The 23,788-nt window shown below is 44.8% G+C and overlaps 2 protein-coding genes across 3 annotated transcripts in view; both read right to left on the reverse strand.

The window, feature by feature from the left end:
- The window catches only part of LOC147998825 (uncharacterized), a 127,081-nt gene that overhangs the window by 81,969 nt on the left and 21,324 nt on the right, over window positions 1-23,788 (reverse strand). The window lies entirely within an intron of this gene.
- LOC134483114 (uncharacterized) lies at window positions 7,284-11,248 on the reverse strand. Its single transcript, XM_087595479.1, has 6 exons — window positions 11,092-11,248; window positions 9,903-10,062; window positions 9,294-9,437; window positions 8,494-8,660; window positions 7,677-7,782; window positions 7,284-7,558 (listed from the first exon to the last, which is right to left on the reverse strand). The coding sequence occupies exons 1-5, from the start codon at window positions 11,216-11,218 to the stop codon at window positions 7,718-7,720; spliced, it is 663 nt and encodes a 220-aa protein (XP_087451605.1). The 5' UTR covers window positions 11,219-11,248; the 3' UTR covers window positions 7,284-7,558; window positions 7,677-7,717.

Consider the following 23,788-nt stretch of genomic DNA (forward strand, 5'->3'; position numbering starts at 1 on the left):
TTCTGCCCTCTACTTCAATTGGTGAGACAGCTAGTCTAACTCCAGCAGTAAGGCCTCAGGGAAGACAATAAGAACTCACAGGTGACCTCTTTTACTATTGAAACAGGCTCTTCCTATGGAGCCCAGAGTGACTGTAGGGTCCTAATTCTCCTGCCTCACAGTGACTGTAAATTCAAATCTACCTTCAAGAGCAATTGATTAATAGCACAGGGGGGAAGATCAGATTAAGGCTATCTAAAGGCCCCAGTGTGGTAGGATTACCAGGGTCCTAGTAAGTTTCTCCAGCCTTAATTACAACCTGAGTCAGTCCTGCTGTATGGGATATCACCTGCTGCCCAGTGATATCACAACTTGGAATTCTTTGTCAAATATAAGCTGTTATGGGAATGAAGTACCCACACAATAAACACTGGTCTGGATACTCCTAGGTCAAGAATCCCCTGTTGGAAATGCCTTGGACCGCACCATTTTACATTCTGGATCCTTCTGGCTTTTTAGCAGATTTATAAATACAAAAAAGAAAAATGGGCATAGTAATTTAAGCCTATGATCCCAGTCATGGGAAACTGAGTCAGGGTGATGGAAGACTGTAAGTTCCAGGACAACCTGTGTTTCCAGAAAAAAAAAAAAAGGCATGGTGAAGATTCCACTCAAGTAGAAACCAAAAGGCTTTCACATGGGGCCTGCATTCCACTGGTCAGCACTCCCATCGTCACAGCCACAGGGAGACACTGGGGAATTTTTCCCACTGTCTCTCTTTGGGATGCAGTCCACCCCATGATTCTATGTGAGGAATGCCCCAAAGGTTGCATCATGTGAGGGACCTAGATAGTTCCAGGATTGGGAGAATTCAGGAGTTTATTATTAGGGATGATCTACAGCTTCGGCAAAGCTTTTCCCTCCACATGGCAGCCCCAGGTTTGGCCCCAACAGTAAAAATAAAATCCCCCCAAAATAATGCCAACAAAATATCACGAAGCCTAAATGTCTGACCAGTCTCCTCAAAAGTGCACAGGAACCTGACTCCACATTTAGGACCCACTATGGCCTCTGTGACCTGTGAGAAGGGATCTAATATGGGAATTAGTACAGTATGACTTATCCTTATGGATATCTTTGGTGACAATCACCACCTGACCCCTGAAAACCCATCTACCTGGGAGGCTCAGCACTCATGTCACCAAAAAAGCCCAGATCCTAGGGCCAGCATGGGCAGGAGGTGAAGAAAGTTTGTCCCTCGTGAACATCAGTTGCTGCTCCTGGCCTGACTCTATCCTCAGGAGACAATGTTGCCCCAGAAAGTGTAGGTGTCAATGGCTATTCCCAGGCCAAGGCTGGGATACTGCTGGTCATCCCCGCAGTGACACCTCACCCCTGCATTGTGTGGTCATCCCCGCAGTGACACCTCACCCCTGCAGTGTATGGTCATCCCCGCAGTGACACCTCACCCCTGCAGTGTGTGGTCATCCCTGCAGTGACACCTCACCCCTGCAGTGTGTGGTCATCCCCGCAGTGACACCTCACCCCTGCAGTGTGTGGTCATCCCTGCAGTGACACCTCACCCCTGCACTGTGTGGTCATCCTCGCAGTGACACCTCACCCCTGCAGTGTGTGGTCATCCCTGCAGTGACATCTCACCCCTGCAGTGTGTGGTCATCCCCACAGTGACATCTCACCCCTGCAGTGTGTGGTCATCCCTGCAGTGATACCTCACCCCTGCAGTGTGTGGTCATCCCTGCAGTGACACCTCACCCCTGCAGTGTGTGGTCATCCCTGCAGTGACACCTCACCCCTGCACTGTGTGGTCATCCCTGCAGTGACTCCTCACCCCTGCAGTGTGTGGTCATCCCTGCAGTGACTCCTCACCCCTGCAGTGTGTGGTCATCCCTGCAGTGACATCTCACCCCTGCAGTGTGTGGTCATCCCCACAGTGACATCTCACCCCTGCAGTGTGTGGTCATCCCTGCAGTGATACCTCACCCCTGCAGTGTGTGGTCATCCCTGCAGTGACTCCTCACCCCTGCAGTGTGTGGTCATCCCTGCAGTGACATCTCACCCCTGCAGTGTGTGGTCATCCCCACAGTGACATCTCACCCCTGCAGTGTGTGGTCATCCCTGCAGTGATACCTCACCCCTGCAGTGTGTGGTCATCCCTGCAGTGACACCTCACCCCTGCAGTGTGTGGTCATCCCTGCAGTGACACCTCACCCCTGCACTGTGTGGTCATCCCTGCAGTGACTCCTCACCCCTGCAGTGTGTGGTCATCCCTGCAGTGACTCCTCACCCCTGCAGTGTGTGGTCATCCCTGCAGTGACATCTCACCCCTGCAGTGTGTGGTCATCCCCACAGTGACATCTCACCCCTGCAGTGTGTGGTCATCCCTGCAGTGATACCTCACCCCTGCAGTGTGTGGTCATCCCTGCAGTGACTCCTCACCCCTGCAGTGTGTGGTCATCCCTGCAGTGACATCTCACCCCTGCAGTGTGTGGTCATCCCCACAGTGACATCTCACCCCTGCAGTGTGTGGTCATCCCTGCAGTGATACCTCACCCCTGCAGTGTGTGGTCATCCCTGCAGTGATACCTCACCCCTGCAGTGTGTGGTCATCCCTGCAGTGACACCTCACCCCTGCAGTGTGTGGTCATCCCCGCAGTGATACCTCACCCCTGCAGTGTGTGGTCATCCCTGCAGTGACTCCTCACCCCTGCACTGTGTGGTCATCCCTGCAATGATGCCTCACCCCTACAGTGCAGACCTTTGGGCCTGTGGCCTTCAGGATCCGGATTATCTGTTAAACTCAGTTCATAATCAGAATGTTTTGTGTTCAGCCTCTGCCTGGACTGTACTCCAAGAAGAGTTCAAGGGTTTCTGTGGCAACATCTAGCGACCAAGCCTTAGCAGAAGGATTCTCACATCACCCTGCAGGCAGATTCCCATAGTCATCCCTAGTCCATTTAAGCTGCTGCTGAAGGTGCCTTGAAGGCATAGCCACAGCGACCCTGTGTGTTAAGGGGTGATGTTTTCATTCAGGAACCCTGATGCAGAGTCTTCTCCTAACCCAGCAGGTGGTCCCTGCATCAGGCTGGAGTTTTGAGTTTCTGTGTTGTCCTGATAACACCTGCTGTTTCCTCCTGGGGCAGAATAGATCTCAGAAGGTCTGGGCCAGTCTCACTGGTTGAGGATTCTTGCAAGGCCTCATCTCCAATTCCTGAGGGAAGGTGTAGGTTAGGAGAACGCCTGGATTTGAAATTCAGTGTTTTCAGATTTCAGGATTGGATAAGGGGAACTCAGCATGTGCATGTGTCCATGTGTCTGTATGCATGCACATGCAGGCCAGGGATGGACACCAGCAACCTTCCTCAGTCACCCTACGCCTCTCACACAAAGGAGCTCTCACACAGAAGCTGTGGCTCACAGATGAGGTTGCTCAGGCTTAGAGTCCCAGAGATTCTTCTGCTGTGCTTCAAAACTTTGAGAGAGAGAGAGAGAGAGAGAGAGAGAGAGAGAGAGAGAGAGAGAGAGAGATTCTACCAGCTTGTACAACCACGCATGCACATATGGATGCCAGAGGGAAATATCTGGTGTCTTCCTTTCGAACAGGGTCCTAATGAACTATCAGGTCTCTATATCTTAATATCTAGCAGGGGTCCCAGCGTGAGCATAGCCAGGGCATACGCATGCTTGGCTGTCAGGCAGGCAAGAGGCAGAGATCTTGTTCTATTTTTCATGGTTAATGCTCTTAGTGCCCTTGAGGGCCTGGCTGACACCTGCCTGGAGACTGCTGGATCTGATGCTGGCCTAGACAGCCAGGGCTATTGATGATGGATGTCCAAAGTGGCCCTCATTCTTGGCAAACTTCTCTCTTCTAGTCTAAATGTGCTTGGGTGTTTAATGCAAGGACTGGGTTGTAGTTTTCCTGTTCTATCCTGCTGCCCCCTTGTTTTCTTCAGCAGGTCACCTGCCCTAGTGACGAAAGAGAAGTGTGTGAGCCACAGCACCACCCTCCCATGCTTCTGCTTGCTGATCTGTGGTATCTGTTGATGTAGAACCGTTCCTGTGGCAGTCCTGTTGATGTTTGTGAGTTTTGAGGATTTACGCCAGTGTAGTAATGTGCATAGTCACCCTGGGAAACCCCACAGGAAGTTGGTCCCCAGGTTTCAGCACACAGAAGCACAGGCCATAAGAGATGCCCAGGTGTTGAAGGAGGTCCAGTAGATGTGCTGTTAGTTTCCTGTGTCTGATGCATGATTGTCCCTTGCTTAATAAAATGTATACACAAAACTCTTTAAGTGTCCCACTGACCTCTGAGAAAGAACATCAGTGGGAAGATGGCTTTGAACTCTTAACTCCCTGTTCCTTTCCTCATAACAGGTTTCTGTAGCAACCAAAGGAGAGAAGCCACCTGAGGGAAGGAAGTCCAAGACAGTGCCTAGGAGCAGAAGTAGGGTCTGGCTGTAGAGGGGACAAGTGGCTGGGTATAGGGACTCTAGGATCAGAAAAGAGGTTGCCTGGCATCTCCCACAGCAACGAAGACAGTCACGCATAGTCATGCTCAAAGGCCAGTCTGATCCAGACTGTCCCTCATTTCCCAGGCGATTATAGATGGTGTCAGGTAGCAGTTGAAAACTGGCCATCAGGGCATGATTCAAGTGTTTATTAAGGTATCATGGCATCAAGAGTATATGAGGGAATAGCCATATGTACACAGAACGACTTGCAGATCCAGAGAGCAGGGAGGGAATAGTCAGGAGCTCCTGCTTGCTGCTGCCTTAGGGGTTCTACAGAAATCCCAGTGGCACTTGGGAAGTGGAGGCAATATCAATTAGGGATTGTGGCCACATGGGGAGATTGAGACCAGCCATGTGCTGTGGCATCAGAACACTGACCAGCGATGACAAAATGAAACATAAAACACTGGTTGCTCAGCTTTGATACTGCTGACTGCTGACGTGGCCAGGGGCCATCCGGTTCACCAAAGGCTCAGCCAACAGTTGTCTCTCCACTCAATAAAAGTCAAAGAGTGGCCCAGCTCCAAAACCAAATGTGTGCCCACATTGCAATGGCTCCGGTACTGTTTCACCTCAGCTGCGGAGATCTCAGGATCCATGAGTGTCCAGCACGCACACACCCAAAAGAGACAGTCTTAGGGGTCTTAGGCAGCACTGAGGGTGGTGAGCCTCTGCCTCACGGCTCAACGGCCCTGACCTTGGCATTGTTTGGGCACAAGAGAGCAAAGTGCTGGGGACAGACAACCTGCAGTCTACCATGCTGGAAGGGCATGACTAACACTGATTGATCACATCCATGTGACTACTGAAGCTTTTCCTGCTCTCTGTAGTGGTGACCTTACAGAAACCATGCACACCCGGTTTAGACTGTATTAAAGTAGCCACCATTTCAGGGTTCCCTGCAAGGTGCCATGGGACAGTAGTAGCATGAGTCTGCATGTATCTCGACAGTTTTCACTAGGGACTACACACACACACACACACACACACACACACACACACACAAACACACACATACACACACACTTACTGACATGGTGCACATTCTTTGCACACAGAAGAAAGTGAGTAGTAGTGAAAACACACCAATCATGGAATTGATGGAGGGAGCTGTGGGCAGAAGCTGGGGTTTAGAGTTACTTAAAGGCCCTATGCAGGCTCTCCTTTTGTTGGATGAGAAACTTCAACTGCAATGTGGTTCTTTATTTTCTTTCTCTAAAGCACAGAGGGCTAGGGTGGATCTCAGGGCTTTGAGCATGTTCGGCAAGTGCAGTCACACTGAATTAAATCCTAGGGCTGGAACCCTATTAATCTTCTACAGAATTATAGAGCAGCCTGGATGAAGACTCTCAGCTGAAAATGTGGACAACTCAAGACAGGTACTGGACAATGGCTGTCAGACTTGACTGAAGACTGGAAATGTTTTGCTATCTCACAGGAAAAGAAGGCCCCTCCCACTACACTGTACTCTAAGGACATTTTATTCAGGATAGGATGACATGAACTATTGTCTCATGTCACAGATGTCAGCACAAAGTATCCAAGGTATTGTATGCCAATGGTAGCATCAACAGAACAAAGCACACAGTGTCATGAAGACATAAATTATGAGTTTGTGTAGCAAGACCCAGGCCTCTTCCAGGTTCTTAGATAGTAACTGAGAACCTCAAATACGGTAGTGATGTGATAGTGTGGTGTAAATCTAGTTACAACTAGTTTTGACACAGATGACACTTTTTGTGTCATGGTCAGCTTATAGTGAATGACTAGACCTAAGCATGAGAATAACCAAATACTACATTGCTTCTCTAGCTGCTGAGCTTCTAAAAGCCCTGGGGTGACAGCAAGCTTTTGTGGACATACTGGATTGGTTCTTCTGTACTTTAACTCTCTGAGTCACCTGCACTCTCAGCAAGTTAGATGAATTCCACAAATTGGAAATCAGTCACCTGGAAAAAATACATTCTCAATACGATCCCAGATTGGCCATGGAAAAAGGGTAGCTTGAACTGTCCCACCTAGGTTGGGCTTGCACAGGCTTGCTCTCCAAAAGAAACCTGTGTTCACAGCTGCAAGCTACACTCACTATGGATGCTCTTGAGGTTCCTCCCTAAACTGCTTAGATTACAATAATTTTCTTGCTAACAATCAAAAAACTGATTATGCCAAGCTGGCCTACAAGAAGCTTGTTTCTATTCTGTATTTTATCAGATGTGCAGAATACATATGGTCATCATTGATAACAGTTGAATGATCTGCTCTAATATGGACACTAAGTGATGCTGGAGGACGATCCTGACCCACAATGAACAGTGGGGACACCAGAGCCCTGTAGGGATGCCTGGCAACCTAACACGTTGAGCATGCACAGCTCAGTAAGTTCCCTGTGAACACACATCTCCTGAGATCTCTCTATATAATCATAGGTGATCCTGTCCACCTAATACAGCACCTCATGTGGAATAACAAAAGCCACCTGCAGGAGATGTGGTGATGACTCACAGGGTAGAGCACCTGCTGCTCTCTCAGAAGAACCACATGGACCCTAACAATTGGGTAAAGTGTGTCAGTGATTACATCATAAAGTGTGTGTCCGAGGAACAGCCACATTCTCCACACAAAAGACACTGTCACACTGAGTACCCCTTGGTGACTTTGAATTCACTTATTAGCCCAGGATCCATGGAACATGCAGAGATCCATGTGTAGCTGTCAGTTCTAAGTCCACAGGAGGGGACAGAACCCTTGAGTAAGAATGATGGTCTTAAGAGTCAAGAGATAGAATTCAATTTTTATTCATAACAAATACATTTTTACAACAAAACAGGATTAAAATGAATAAAAATATTTAAAAATATTTGAAAGTAAAAATAGTAACAAGAACATATAAATATGAAACAACAAAAAGAAAACTTCAATTAAAATCATAACAAAAATATTTCTAAAAGCATATTCTTAAGGAACATTTAGAAGCACAGATGTATTGCTGTTTCTCCTCTAGCCCACATAATGAAAGGCGGTCCCCCAAGTTGTCTCTCAAGTGCTGTTTTCTGAGAAGAAAGTAAGACTTCAATCAGTCAGGCTGGCTTAGTGGTATATAAATTTAGCGTCTCAAAGAAATGACAAATTAACTCAGAGGATGAATACTCATCCAAAAAATGTTGTTACCATTCAGGATGTTGGTCATCAGGGACTCCTGAGAAAGCAACTTATTCTTCAGGAAGCTCTCTTACTGCTGTGTGTCCAATTCCAGCTCTCTTGCACTTTCTGAGACCTGGGAGAGGAAGGCAGTTTTTCAGACACTGATTTGGTGGGGAAATGCAAGCCAGCTGTCAGAATGCTGCCTTCTACCACCTCAGTTCTATTGGACAGTCGACATGGACATTTTAAGTGATATCATTGTTGCTAACTCTGTGGGCAGGGCAAAATCTCCAGAGAGCCTCACAGTAATGTGGGTTGACAATATGGGACCCAGACTTATACCAGTGCAAAACAAGAACAGGGCAATGGCAAGAGACCTCATCAGGTTGCAGGAAGAAAGGAGATGTCCATATGTCACCAAAGATAAAGCCAATGACAAGTACTAATTTGACATTTGCACTTGGTTCTTATCCCAAAGGTGCTTCCTACACAAGAGATCACATGACCACAGAGTGTCATTTGTCAAAGAACCAAGAACTTGTTCAAAACTCTACATAGGATCCAATGTATCACATGGATATGCAATAATATGATATGTTATTCATCTGTCACCATTTCTAGACTGCAGCTTCAAAAAGAGCAGCAAAATATGCTTGCACAATAATTCAGTTTCTGAAAAGTGGTTAACTTCCCAGAATACTTGTGCATAGGCAGAGCAATGAACAATTCCATTACATGAGGTGGTTGGCTGGTTGTGAGTGTAAATTAGAAAGGTGGTAAGAGAAGCAAAGATGTATCAAATTGGCAAATTTTATCAGATATTGTTAAGCTAACAGGTCCCTACCTGATAATGCTGGTTCTGGCCGTTGATGGTCTTTATCTTTCTTGTTAAAGTCAACCAAATATTTCTGGTTCAGTGCACAATCAAGATGTACCTCCTTGCTCTCCTGCTTCAGTGGGACCAACTTCTTCCTACATGTGTTCTCCATCAGGAGCTGGCTGAGCAGGTTTCTGGAAATACAGTCTGCATAGTAAGATCATGCTGGCCCTTTCTCCCATTCCTACTCCCAAGTCCCACTAACTCTACCAGGTCCCAGATACACATGAAGACTTAACAAAATGCATCTTGATACATATAAGGCTGCTGCACAAAACATAAAGAGTTAATTCGGGGAAGAATAAATTGTTTGCTTGGCCTGACACCAATTAGTGTCCACACCTCTGAGAAAGAAAATGGATCCACAACTATCCATGAAAGCCCAATGCATGGGGGCAACATGAATTAGTACTGGGCCAACACCCTCAAAAGAGGTCAGTAGAACCAAGAGAAGGTCATGCTAACCATGTGGTCCACGCACTGAGTGTTGTAAAACCTGGTGTGACACCATAGGTCCAGGTCAGCCTAATAAACTTCTGCTGCCTTCAATCAATGCTGTTCTCTCTAGAGCCTTTTGAAGATGCCTCGACAATCCTGGGATGAGGAACAGTCTTTTATGGAACTGAAAACTGAGTCCTAATGACCCTGGAACACTGATGGGTAAATAGCACAAGAGATAGAACCAGAGCTGAAGACCGTCCAATCCAGAACAAAGAAAGTCAGAAATGGCCATTCCACAAGTGATAGCCTTTCTGACCAGGACTTACCTAGAGAAGGTAATCTCCTTCTTCAGCTTATGGTTGTTCTCATGGACCTCAGTGTTCTCCATCTCTAAGTTGTGCAGAATTGACATGACCGCCTCCTCCATTCTCTCCAGGTCTTCATAATATGGATTTGGCCTGAAGTGTGACCTGGCCCCAAATGATAGAATACAATGAACATCGGCATTTAGGAATATATGAACTCAGGGTGGGTCCTAAATTACCCCAGGCTGCTGCCTGGATCTTCCAGCACTCAGTCCCCTGCCTAGCAAGTACAGAGACTCACCATAAACTCACTGCAATTACAATCTTGCAAAGCCACCAGCTGTCAAGGGCTTTGCAAATGCATACTGGGAACTCACTCTCCCTGACTTTATCCCTGTATTCTTCATTCAGACCACAAGTTCTGCTTTAAAATAAATGGAAGCAGATGAGTCCATTTTCAATCTCACTCCTCAGGAAGGGTCAGGTTCTGAATCTCCACTATATGGGAGGTGAGGTTTAGCACAGGGTGGTTAGGGAGGCACAGCTTTCTAGAACCCAAAACCTTAATAGGATAAGAAGGTGACCTTGCAGACCCAGGAATGAAACAAGAGCATTTGGAGCGATTCATACCTGTTCTTCATGGATCTCTCTGTCAGAAACCTCAGGCGATCTCTCAGGTCATTTCTCTCCTCGGTAATGAGCTGCAGCTCTTTAATCAGCCTCTCCTTTTCCTTCTTGGCCTGATTCTCGCTTAGTTCAGTGCCAGGTAATGATGTTTCTCTCCCAGCGTCTGTAGGTAGAAGAACACAAGTGAACCTGCATGGGGAGAATGCATAGAGTGTTCATAGACCTCAGTGAGGCCTAAACAGGAGAATAAGCCAGGAACCCAGTGTCACTGCTAGGCGATTGGTCTATGCTTAAGAGGCCTCCTCAGTGGATCTCAGTTCTCCCACTACTCTATAGATACCAAGAGACATAAGCAGCCAGGTGTTCCCTATGCCGGACATTACGTGCTTACATGTACCACGGAGATGGCTTCTCCAGGATTATCATCAGCTGAACAGGGTACAGCTTGGTTTCAGGACCCTCACTCCTGTGGCTTCAGAACTCAGATGATAAATTCACCATCCAGAAAACTTGAGTGATTGGAGACACTCAGATGCCCTACCCTGATACTCTAAGCCAACAACTTTGGATTTAAAACGCATTTCCGGGGAGGATATGTTCAACAGACTTATCAGTGTCCCTATGTGAAATACCAAATGCCCCAGAAGTGCGAATAGGTTACAGGCTGAATCTTGGTGTACACGATCCAAATAGTTTTGGTATTTTAGAAACATGTTTGTAACACACACTCTAATATATAAAGCTAACGATGACCCTGCCAGTTAGAAGAAATCAGAGAAGGTCTAAGAACATAAGGTAATTGCCTGGAGCACAATCTCTCCCTGTTACTACTGTCAGATACCCACTGTATTTAAAGAAGCAATGATAGTGAAATACATTGCTGCCCTGTCTAAACTCAGAAAAGGTGGACCCTCCATGACTACTGATGAGGTTATTATATCAATGTAACATAACAAATGAACTGAAAAGTAAAGACCAGAAGTCCACAGTATAATAGCATTGGCCTTACCATATCCTCCCAGTGGGGATGGGGAAACTAAAGTTCTGAAATCCTGACTTTCAGGAATTGTGATATTCATGGAAATTCAATTCCTTTTCAGATGCTCCAGTTGTTGTGGCCCATTGCTAGAAAGGTCAGCTTAAGCCTGAGTCACCCTGGCAGGAAGCTCAAAATACACTGCCCAGAACTTACTCCACATTCCCCAGAAGTGCTGTCTTTGTCCATCATTACTTTGAGATGAAAGGCCAGACTCCTTCACTCTAGTCTCTCCAGAATCGACGTTCCCCCTCTCAAAATGCTTGCGAAGACAGGAAAACATGTCTTAGCTTGTAACTGCCAGACTCAGACTGAGAGAAACTAGGGCACTGGTCGTCACTACAACACTGGTGACATCACAGAGGATGCCAGAACTCTCTAGGAGACAATAGAATGTCCAAGAAGGGACAGCTGATGTCATGGGGAGCAGACTTTGCCTCCTGCTAATGTTCTCCCTGTACTGAGCATAAGCTGAGGTGCCCTTTCCAGGAGACTTTCCTGGGGCAGAGCCACTGAGCATCTCCTGCTTCCAAAGCCAAATTTTCCTCAAGGCTTGATTATAAAAACCTTAGTAATTCCTATGCATCTAAATGACTGTTTCCTTTCAAATCTTTCCCAAAAAATGTCTCACTAACTCAAATTGTCCTCATTCACCAATGTTAGCCATTAAAACTTCCTGAGATTTCATACCAGCTTGAATATGCAGTCAAAAGTTCTCTTGACTCATTATGTACAGGTGCTTTATATCACATCAAGAAATAGTCTGCATGGTAGGTTACAACATGCGTGTGTATTAGGGGAACACTCATGAAGTCATGTGCTTAGCAATCGACAATTGCCAGAAAATTCCTTAGGAGAAAGAGTTGAAGTCTTTAAGGTGCTAGGAAAAGTGTGGAGACCAGTTGGCAGAGGAAAATGCAATATTGGAGACACCAGTGAAGGGAACCTCATGCTGCTTGTGGGGTTCTGCTCTCTGCACCAACGTCGCTAAAGGAGCACTGATCACAGGCCTGAGTAAGATGTACCATGAGCTTCTATCAGAAAAATAAAATAAACAAGAGATATAGAGGGTGCACAGAAATGTCTAAAATGAGGCTATAAACATCATTAAGTGGATAGAGCAAGGTCCCAGCACCTGTACACTGGGAAATGGCCACCACACCAAACACAAAAGTAGTAACACATTTATCATAGTAAAAAATGAATACTTTATAGAATGCACCCACTAACACTGATTGATCACATCCGTAGTTCAAATTTTGGGGGCAAATTCATGGCCTTAACTACCTTTGTCTCAACTTATATAGCAAAAAATAAGAAAGAACGAGAAAGGACAAAGTCAAAACTAAAAGCTCAAGCTTCTCATATGAGGATTGCAGGAAGTGTTATATGGGAGTCAGTTCTGATTAGGCCATTTTAGATAGAACAGTGCATAGTGACCCTTAATGTGATGGGCCCTATATAAAGCTTTTTGCAATATTGGAATTTTAACAAACCTCATCCAGGATGTACGGAAGAGGCAAAGATGTGATCACCATGTCCTTACTCTGTATCAGGTTATTTTTCTGCATCCTTGATTGTCAGGCATAGAACAGCAACAATCTGAAATAGCTGGTAGACATGGAAAAACATGGCTAAAACTATAGTTGTGGGTTACACACCTCAACTGTGAAAGGCTAATGCTGTGTGCACAGTCCTTGGAGGCCACTCTTTTAAGCCTAATTATTTCAAACTGAAAGGAGGTTTATCTGAGCTCAAGGTGATCCTGGCCAGCCAGGTAGAGGGCAACATGTGATACTTGAGACCCTGTTTTAAACCAGCACAGAAATCCACACTTCATTCAAAGCATCATCTACGAATTCTCGATTATTTACCATTCTCTCCCTACCAGTCGTTCTGTTTGGAATGGTAGAAAACAACTGGAACTGATCTTTCTATTTTAAGGACCTTGATCTCTCTTTTTTTAGGTCCACATTAAGAGTGCATACAAATGGACATCACCATCTGAACATCTTAGTATTATCTACTCTGTATATATAGCATAATACTGTGCCTATGACAGTCTTAAGCTTCCTTGAGTGTAGTTGCCCCATCAAGAAGTGTGAAGTTCTGAGTTCAAACCCCAGTGATGCTTTAAAGGGACTAGAAGAAAGCCATCAGAGATACTCCACTTCTTTGTCCTTAGATTAAATCAATTGACACAATGTGAACCTGGTGGGCTATTTAACCATGCATCTTTCTCCCAACCCCACTTCCACAAGTTCAGTCCATGGCAGAATTCATCCCCCAACATCCTAAATATTTCTTTATATATTTCTACAAGAGCCAGGTTTCTTTTTTTTTAATAGAATTAGTTGTAGGCAATCAACTGCTGCCCTATGTGAGAAATGATTAGTATCTATTGCAACTTACCACAGTGTATTTGTGTATACAAGTACATTATTGGAAATCCAGCATTACTGAGGGATTGGAAACCAGTGCTGTGGCCTTGCCTTTCTGTGCCTCTTCCTGGCTCACAGGCAGCAGGGGGCAGACCTTGAGTTCCTCTTCAGGGACAGAGTGATGTTGAATGGGCACTGAGCAGGCAGAGAAACACAGCTGAGGCAGCTCCTTTCAGTTATTAAACACATCATCTCCTTCCGATCTTAAGGGCTATTGCTGAGGTCTTGCCCCCATACCTACCTTAATAGCAGTGAATTTGTTACACAGCAGCCAGCTCTTTCCTATAGTTCTGTAATACGCCTCCACATCATGGATGCCAAGAAAAACACTAACAAAGAACAAAAAACTCTGACGTTGAACTGTGTGGTGCTGGTCACATACCCTGTCATGTTCTGTATGTTATGAGGTTTGTTAATCTTAACAAGTTCCCCAAGTGTATTCTTCACATAGGACCCAATAGATTCAAGGAAAATAGGAACAATTATGTGTAAAATGGCCTGAGTCAGGGCCCACAGACCGAAGCATTTCCAACACTTGTGCACCAGCCCATGTGGATTTTGCAATGAGCGGGGCCTAGCAATGTCCAGTACACAGTTGTGAGCTGTTGCTCTGGTTGAACTGTATTGGTGTGTGAATTAATAAACTACACCTATTTAAATGAATTCAGTGTCCTGTGGTTTGAATCCAGACCCCTTGACACCAGGTCTTCCCTTCTGCAGCACTCGGGAAAAAGGCTAAGTTTAGGAAAGGTGACCTCTTGTCATAAGTTATGTGACAAGAGGGATGGTGAATGATCCCTTGTGATAAGAATCAAGGTTTCCTCTGTGGTATTTAGGTCTATACTGGCCCTGTGCAACAGCTTCAAGAACCCATTTCTGATTTTCCTTGGGATTCCCGTGATGATGCACTCAGACAGGATTGGAAACAACCAAAACGGTGGTCAGACTTGATTTATAAAATGTAGGTAACATTGCAAACTTATGTTGTAGGATATTTGATCATATTGTCATCCCCAATATTGTGTTATTTACTTAGAAAAATATCTTCTGGCTGTGTAGTTCAGTACTAGCACCAATATTTAACCCTAGAGCTATTTTTGTTTGTTTGTTTGTTTTTTGTTTTTGTTTTTGGATGAACAAGTACTTTCCTATTTTGTGGCCCAGCCCTATCTCTTACTTCTTTGCACAGTCATAGAGAGACCTCAAACATATACTCAGACAAAGCCAGGGGAGTGTATAAAAGGGCCTAAGGCAATACCACATAATGACATTGAAAGTGGGCTCTCTTCTTGATCCACGCCTCCAGCTCTCCTGACATCTACATGAATTATAACTCCTAATGCAGTGTAAATGATGTCTGCGCTATTGCTGAAGGAATCATGAGAATAACAACCCTAAACATACCACCATGGATAGAATTTGTGGAAAGAGGCAACTGGCAGCCAATGAGAGGGCTCTACAGTTAAAGGGGCTTGCTGTCAAGTCTGATGAGCTTGACTCAATCCCCAGGACCTACGTGGTAAAAAGGAGAGAACCAAGGGACAAGCTGTCCTCTGGCTTGCACTCATGTGCTTACATGTATGTGAGTATATATGTATATGTCTGTATGTACGTGTGGATATGAATGTGTGTATGCATGTATGTGTATACGTGTATATGTATATGTGTGTATATGTCTGTCTATATGTGTGTATAGGTGTATTTGTATGTGTGTATATGTATTGTATGTGTGTGTATGTGTGTATGTATATGTGTATGTGTGTATGCATGTATGTGTGTATGTGTGTATGTGTGTGTATGTATGTGTGTATGCATGTAGGTGTGTATATATCTGTGCATGAGCATGAATGTGTATAGTCATGTATATGCATGTGTTTTCAGGTACGTGTATTCGTGTTTATGTACGAATGTATGTGTGTATATGTATGTATGGACACACAAACACACACAATGTTAAAACATAAAAAGCTCCTTGGAGTATTCACCGTGCCTGGATAAGTGGTGACCATGTGGGGGAAACACATGTCCATGTAAGCACACCTGTTCACGTGCACTGAGCAATGCCCAGCCTGGTCTTGAGCTCACTACCTGCCCAACGATGAGTTTCTGCCCACCTGGTCTTCTCAGAGCCAGGCGACGATTGTTCCTGCCATTCCAGTTCTGTTCCAGTTTCTCATGCCACAAACCTTCTAGCTTGAATCGCACCTACTGACGCAGGAACCTAACAGCCTCCAACCCAGTGAAGTAAGTAAACTTCTTCCTGACATCCTCAGGCTTGGTGTCCCCCATGAGTCACAGGGAGGAAGGTTGGCATGCACCAAGGAGAAGGGCCATGGGCAAGGAAGACAGGATCATAAGTCAGTCATCCCTGACACCAGCAAAGTGTGTGCTTCAGAGCTGGCTCTGCTCACTCTTGTCCCAGTGGCAGGACTTAAGAGTGGTGCATACCTGTCACCCAGCGCTCAGAGACGTCTGAGGCATGAGAACCAGGAGTTCATGGCCATCGTAACTAATGGTGAGATCTAAGCCAGCCTGGGCTGCATGAGACTCAGTCTCAAAGCAGGCAAGGAGGAACTTGCTATATTTGAGCAAGGAAGCTTCCATCCTCCTGGGTTCTAAACATTCACTGCAATACAGAAAGATGCTAGGGCTAGTGTGGCAGAAAGTAGGAGACAGAGAAGCCAGGTTAACCCTCACTAATCTTCTCATGCTGTGTGAGCTATGAGTAGATGGTGCCCTATACACTGTGGACAGGATGGTCTCTCAGACAGTTCAGAAAGCCATGGAGGACTCCAGCAATTCTCCACTTGGGTGTCACTTGAGTCTTATATGTGTGTGTTTACAAGCCAAAACATAAAATCCATAGGTGACTGTGTAAATTCAACATGGCCCAGCCATGTGCTGGAATATTATTCAGCCTTACATAGGATTCAGATTCTGATCCTTGAACAGGAATGAGAATGGTAGCCATTCTCCTAAGTCAGACCTCCAGGCAGTGCAAAGACAAACTAACACTGTATGACACCACTGAGGGCTGCAGTGTCACCAGTTATATAAAGACAGAAAGCAGGAAGGTTTACAGAGCCCCAGGGGTGACATGGAGGGGGGAGGTTGGAGGGTAGGTGTGTAAGTGGGACTGAGCCTCAGAGGAATCAGACATGGCTGCAGAATATGCATGTGGTTGCCTCCCATACCTGTGGGTCCTGCCTCCTCAGAAAGGCAAATACAGCAAAAGAAAGGACCAGAGGGGACAGGCTCTGACCTCCTGTAGACACACACAAATGACGTGACAGAATGTGCACACTGCTGCCTTGCTGCAGGAGCAGTTGAGCTTCCAGAAGGGTTGAAAGAGGCTGGAAGGGCTGAGCATGGCACTGAGTTCAAGGACATAGCTTTAGGTCCTGGGGAACCTACGGTGCCCAGGCCCCATCCTGCTGATACTGAGGGACACAGCTGACATTCAGGGTGATGGCTGGGCTGGGCTGGGGAATAGGTGTCCACTCTCACCTGCTCCAGCTTGAAGATGTGCTGGGTGAAGTAGGACTGCAACTACTTGTTGGATTCATTGATGCAAATCTGCTGGAAGCTATTCTGTTCAAAGTCCTCAAATCTGAAAATGGCCAAGACACCAATGGGCAAGCACTGGGAGACAAGGTTTGGTTATAGCCCGGGCTTCCTCGGAAGACTAGCCGTCCTGAGAGGAGTTGCAGCAGAGGGGTGTGTTTTCCTGACCTGTTTGGTACCCAGTGTTTGTTTGCCAAGGGTTCCTTTATTACTTCTTGATGGAACCAGGCCTGCACATATCCAGTAAGCATTGGGGTGGAACCTAGGCTTGGTGCCCACATGCTGGCATCGCTGAGGGTGAAGTCTAGCCTACCACACTTCCAGACACCGAGTGCAGATGCCTGGGTTCCTATATAATGGCGATTCTTACCCTTCCTAACACTGTGACATTTTATTTCAGTTCCTCATGTCGTTGTCATCCCAACATAAACTTATTGGAGAGCTACTTCATGAGTGTCACTTTGTTACTGTGAGGAACTGTAATGTAAATGTCTGGTGTGCAGGAGCTCTGATGTAGAACCCACAGATTGAGAGCAGCTGCTGTAGAGGATGAGAGTCCCCTGCCAGCCCTGGTGTTTGCAGAGATCCCGTGGGTTCCTAGTCTCCATGGCTTTCCCAAGGACAGGGTTTATTCTTGGCCATCTCAGGGCCTGGGACCTCACAGAAACAGCCTCTCCCATGTCCTTCCTGTTGAGAGTGTGGTTGGTCCTCAGCACAGTCCAGTCAAACAAGGCGCTGTATAGACACTTGGCCAGGGGTCTCCTGCAGTTATGGCCTCTGGACAGAGGGGTTTCTTACCTGGGGTGGGGCAACCGTGCCAGGTACAGGCAGTGATGCTCAGAGTCAAGACCTAGTTTTGTCTTATTTTCATAGACAAAGTTGCCCAGGCTGGCGTCGAACTTGCCGTGTAGCCAAGGATAATTAAACAACTGATCCTACTGCCTCTACCCCCCATGGCCTGGCATTGCAGATGAGTGTCACCAGAGCTGGCTTGTCACAGCTGCTATACAGCTCTAAGTCAGGGGCCTCATGTGCAGGAGTTTTATGACTGTGCCATCCCAACCCCGCAACCAGGGTTTTCACCTTTCTCCTGCTTAAGTCTGCTTAATCCTACCATGGCCCCAGGACACAGCAGCTGTGGGAGACTCAAAGTCTGGGGCTTCAGCACAGCATGGGTACACAGCATGGCATGCAGCCTACACGGCTGTGAAAAAGCCAAGGAAGTGCTTCTCAGCTCACCCCCTGTAGGAGTGTCTAGCCCATCCTTCTCTCCATGGACGCAGACATCTGCTTCCAACTGCCCGACATGTCCCTCTGGTTTTGACTTTCCTGGATGCCATGTCAATGCCACCACACAGAGTGCTGCCTCTACTGGGGACACTCACACAACCTCTCTGGGGGACATCTGAGCCAAGCAGGGATTGGGTGCACTGCAGAGAGGTCAAGTCATGTCGTGAAGTACCTTGTCCCACAAAGGCTCACTGTTCAGGGAGTTGACTGGAAAAGTAAGCTTATGCCCCTGGGCAGGGTCCCCATAGGGAGTGTCCTACACCCTGCCATCAGGTCTATTCCTGGTGCCATGCAAATTCAATTTGCAAGACCCAATGCTCTGGAAATGTCAAGAGCTAACGGAAATGTACCAGGAAGTGCACACCACAGCAAAGGGAGAGGATGGCACAGAGACCTATGCTATGGGTTAAAGGGCACGGAAAGGCCACCTTGAGCACAGGGGTCAGTCACCTCTTTCACAAACAAGGCAAAGGTCAATGCTCTCAGCTCTGGGAGCCTAAAGGGCTCTGTGGCTCCTAAGCCCTGCAGCTGCAGCCAGAAGCAGCACTGAACAGGATGTAAATGCTGAGTATGGCGATGTCAATAAAACTTTATTTACAAAACCAAATTGTTGGTAGTGGTGGTGGTGGTGGTGGTGGTGGTGGTGGTGATGGTGGTGGTGGTGTGGGCGGACTGGTTCATTTCAAAGCATGCTGGAGTGGCATGGCCACTGAGCATCGGGAAACACAGAAAGGAATGCGACCGGACGCAGGGCTCCCAACACCCTAGACGTCGACCTATGGCACTGGAACAGGGTCCCTGAAGGTAAGTCTGGACAGTCAGATAAGGTAAGTACAATTTATTACAAGGAAATGGGACAAGATAAATCTTCTCTTCATCTCGCTATGCTTAAGCATCTTTAAGAGTGCAGGGAATTCATGTCTATCAGTCTGGTTTAGAAAAGTGTTTAGAGACAGCAAGAGTACACTCCATGGTTCCCTTACGAGGGTTCCAGGGATTCTGATATCTGGGTCAAAGTGAAAGTTAAGGAGAAAAAGGCTGTCAGGCAGGGCAAAAAGATTCCAATTTCTGGTCTCTTTGGGCTGTAATTTTTACTGTGTTCAAGGCCATGAATGCAGACAGGGTAATAACGAATACAGAACAAGAAGCTAGAGCTTCATTAAGACAAAACGAAAGTAAAAGTTTTGCCCTCTGCACCACTGCCTGAAGCAGGTTTTTCTAAGTCTTTTCCCGAGGATGGCATGTTGACCATTAGATTCACAAGACGATAATGACGAATTCACCTGCTTTTTCTTTTCCTATAATTAGGCCAGCATCGATTCAAGGTGTGGCCCAACCGACTTATTATAAAGGATGATACTGGTTGGTTGAAAAAGGTAGTAGCTTTCTATGAACCATATATTAAGTTTTTATGTATATTAAAATTAACATTGGAAAGAACAATGGTAGGAGAGGTAGCTGGAGGACAACTGCTGCAAATGCTTGCTTTTGAAAATGCTAATTAAGAGTACAGGAGAGCATTATTACCTATAAAGGAGGCTGGGGATATTAATGCTTATATGAAGGCATGCAAGGGTATCTTTTCTGCAAATGGAAAGATGCATATTTGGCACGTATTAATCCAGATAGAGTTATTAAATTATATGTTTAAATACTCTTGAATATCCTACAGGCACTTTCGCTCAGGATGAGTTGCCTTTAGAATGGGTTTATATTAAATAAAACTTTAACCAAACATTAACAATTAATGAGGAACAAATTTCTTTAATTATTCAGCAAGGCATACAAAGACCTGTTACTCTGTGGGGATATGATTGTGCTGCTATTGTTTTCCCATTAAGCAAAGATAAAGGGGAATATTTAATGCAGATGTCTGAGGTTTTTCAATTAGCCATGATTTCTTACACTGGAAATGTTGAATTTCATCCTCTCCATAGTAAATTGTGGGATTGCTTTAAAAAACAAAAAAAATTTGATAAATACACTAATTTCTGTTGATCCATTAACATCAGCCCTTACTGTGTTTACAGATGGCTCTAAGACCAAGATGGCTTATTGGACCAAAGATTAATTTTGGGGACAAGAATCTTCTTTTGGGTCAGTACAACAAAATGAATTATTAGCGGTAATTAATGTATTCCAGGATTTTACTCATGATGTAAAAATATTATAGCTGAGTCCGCTTATGTTGTAGGAGTAGTACAGAATATTGCGACTGCTGTTGTTTCTACATCTAAGCCTATATTAAATGTTATTCTCACATATTAAAGGACTATTGTTATTATGAAACTCTAGAATATTCATTACACATACTAGATCACATTCAAAATTTCCAGAATCTTTAACACTTGGCAATCATATGGTAGATCAATTAGTGGCATTTGCTACCCCAGAAGAACACAGTCATAATCATGCCAATACAGGATATTTACATATTAAATATAAGATTCCCTATTCTCAAGCCAAACAAATTATTGCTAATTGCCTATGTGTCAGTCTTCACGTATAAAATGTATTCCATCTCAAATTAATCCCAGAAGGATGCAACTTAATACATCGTGTCAGATCGATATAACCCATATTTCTGAGTTTGGTCGCCTTTCACATATAGATGTAAGCATAGATAATTTTTCAAAATTTGTGTGGGCTACACCATTGACAGGAGTACGCACTGCTCATGTTATACAGCATCTATTGGAAACTTTTGCTGTTATGGGACTGCCTTCTAAAATTAAAATTGATAATGGACAACATATATTTCTTATCAATATAAACAATTTTGTCAACGATATCATATTGTACATATCACTGGTACAGAACACAATACACAAGGACAAGCTTTTTTTGAAAGAATTCACCATACCCTGAAATGACAAATTATAAAATTAAAAAGGGGGAAAAGAGATGGCCTTATGCAACCTGAATGGAGTTTGCAGACCAGTCCCAGGGCTATATTGGCACAAGCATTATACGTTATTAATTTTCTTAATTTACCACAAGGTGATGTTATATCAAGAGCCAATAGACACTTTGTTGAACTTCCCCCAAGAAGGCATGGAAAAGACAGTATGGATAAAAATTGCCCGGGATGCTGAATGGCAGGAAAGGACATCATTGTATATAGGGGAGAGGGTTTTGTCTCATTACAGGATGGGAGACTATTCTGGTTACCCGGGAGATGGATCCAAGCACAGAATAATAAGAACTGCTCCCTACCCTCAAAGGAATCCAGTTAAACCAGCTACATTTTCTCCTGATGGATGTTCTCAGGAGATGAGGAGGTGTCCTCCATTACTGAGGCCCTGGCTTCTCTTAGTGTCCACAAACAACAATGGATAAGGATCCGTGTAGTGACAACCCTATTACCTGTGGGGTCAGGTGAAGCGATTAAGCACTGAAAGGAATAATTTTGTCTCCTTCAGGAAAGTCCTTTACGGCTGAGCACTTATTCTTAGCAATGTGTGTTTTACTCATGGTTTCTTCTGCTGCGGACAATGCCAGTTATCGGGCTTATATTGCTTATCATGATGAAATCCTACTACTTTTCTGTTAGTAAATATATGGATAATGACACAGAACATGATTGGAAGTTAATTCAAGCCTATTTAGAGGGTAATGAAAGTGCTTCAAAAGTAATTAATGCCTTGAAATATGATGTTCGAATGTCTTTTGGTAAACAGCTAGAAGATATGGAATAGCGAAATTATTGGCTGATCAATTGACAGGATTAGATCCCTAGGCTTGGCTTCAAAGGATTTTCCATAGCATGGGAGGAGCTAGTTTTGCCATAATCTTATGTACATTATGTATTATGTTGCTTTATTTTTACATGACTAAACCCCTACAAGGACCTTTAGCTATGTTATGTAAAGTGTTACTTTAAAACAAAAGAAAAAAGAAGGAATTGTTAAGACATAGAGATGCAGCTCCCAGGCAGGGTCAAGAAAGGCCTGGTGCCAGATTCAAGTAGGGGCTGGAATGCCGCCCTGGAGAAGAAAATGTTTTTCTCACTTGGCCTTAAATTATGTTCTGCTGTGTCCCGTTTTGTGGAAGTGGTTCTAACGCTCTCTTGGTAATGGTGAGTATATTTTGATTATAATAAGAGAGGTGATTTGTTATATGAATATTTTTAGAAGAAGCTTTCGTTTATTCGTCTTTCTTTGTTTAATCTTCCCTCATTGTTCCTGGTATCCTGGGAATAATGATCTTATGGTATCTTGACACAATGAAAATTGTAGTAATGCATATTCTTAGCTTAATAAGGATTAATAAAGCTTACAACTGCGTGCAGTTTCTTATGCCTTTGCTCTGCACCCCCTGTGTCCTGGGGGTATGCGACCATACCCAGGGCCCCAACTCACTACACATTGACAATGGGTCACCGCAGAAAACACAGAAGCATCTACCTTAGTCAAAAATGGACATTTTATTGAATGCACACACTAACACTGATTGATCACATCCATAGCTAAGATACTAGGGGCAGATCCGTGGCCCAAAATACATTCTTCTAAACCTATGAAGCGAAAGAAAGAAAGAAAGAAAGAAAGAAAGAAAGAAAGAAAGAAAGAAAGAAAGAAAGGAAGGAAGGAAGGAAGGAAGAAGAAAAAACACAAAAAACTTAAGCTTCTCATAGGAACTTCGCAGGAAGTGTTGTCTGGCGGTCAGTTCTGATTAGGCCATTTTAGATGAAACAGTGCATAGTGACCCTTAATGTGATGGGCCCTATATAAAGCTTTTTGCAATATTGGAATTTTAACAAACCTCATCCAGAACATACAGCAGAGGCAAGGATGTGATCACCATGTCCTTGCTCTCTATCAGGTTATTTTTATGTGTCCTTGATTGTCAGGCATAGAACAGCAACAATCTGAAATAGCTGGTAGACATGGAACAAAGTGGCTAAAACTATAGTTGTGGGTTACACACCTCAACTGTCAAAGGCTAATGCTGTCCTAGAGACCTCGGAGGCCCCTCTTGTAAGACTATCTATTGGAAAGTGGAAGCAGGTTTATCTGAGTTCAAAGTGAACCGGGCCAGCCAGGGAGAGGGCAACATGGGATACTTGAGACCCTGTCTAAAACCAGCACAAAAACCAACCCTTCATTCAAAGCATCATCTATTAATTCTTTATTATTTACCACTTTCTCCCTACCAGCCTTTCAGTCTGGAATGGTAGAAAAGGACTGGGAATGTTCCTTCTATTCTAAGGACCTTGATCTCTCTTTCCTTAGGTCCACATTAAGAACACATGCAAATGTGTATCACCATCTGAACAACTTAGTATCATCTACTCAGTATATCTAGCCTAATACTGTGCTGTGACAATCTCAAGCTTCCTTGAGTTTCGCTGAACTAGCAAGAAGTATGAAGTACTGAGGCCACACCCCAGTGATCCTTTCAAGGGGTTAGAAGAAAACCATGAGAGATGCTCCACTTCTTTGTCCTTAGATTAAATCACATTGACACAATGTGGGTGGACTATTTAACCAGACATGTTTCTCCCAACCCCACCTTTCTGAGTTCAGACCATGGCAGAATTCATGCCCCACCACCCT

The sequence above is a fragment of the Rattus norvegicus genome, chromosome 19 (genome assembly GCF_021556685.1).
Source record: "Rattus norvegicus strain SHRSP/BbbUtx chromosome 19, alternate assembly SHRSP_T2T, whole genome shotgun sequence".
NCBI classification, from domain to species: domain Eukaryota; kingdom Metazoa; phylum Chordata; class Mammalia; order Rodentia; family Muridae; genus Rattus; species Rattus norvegicus.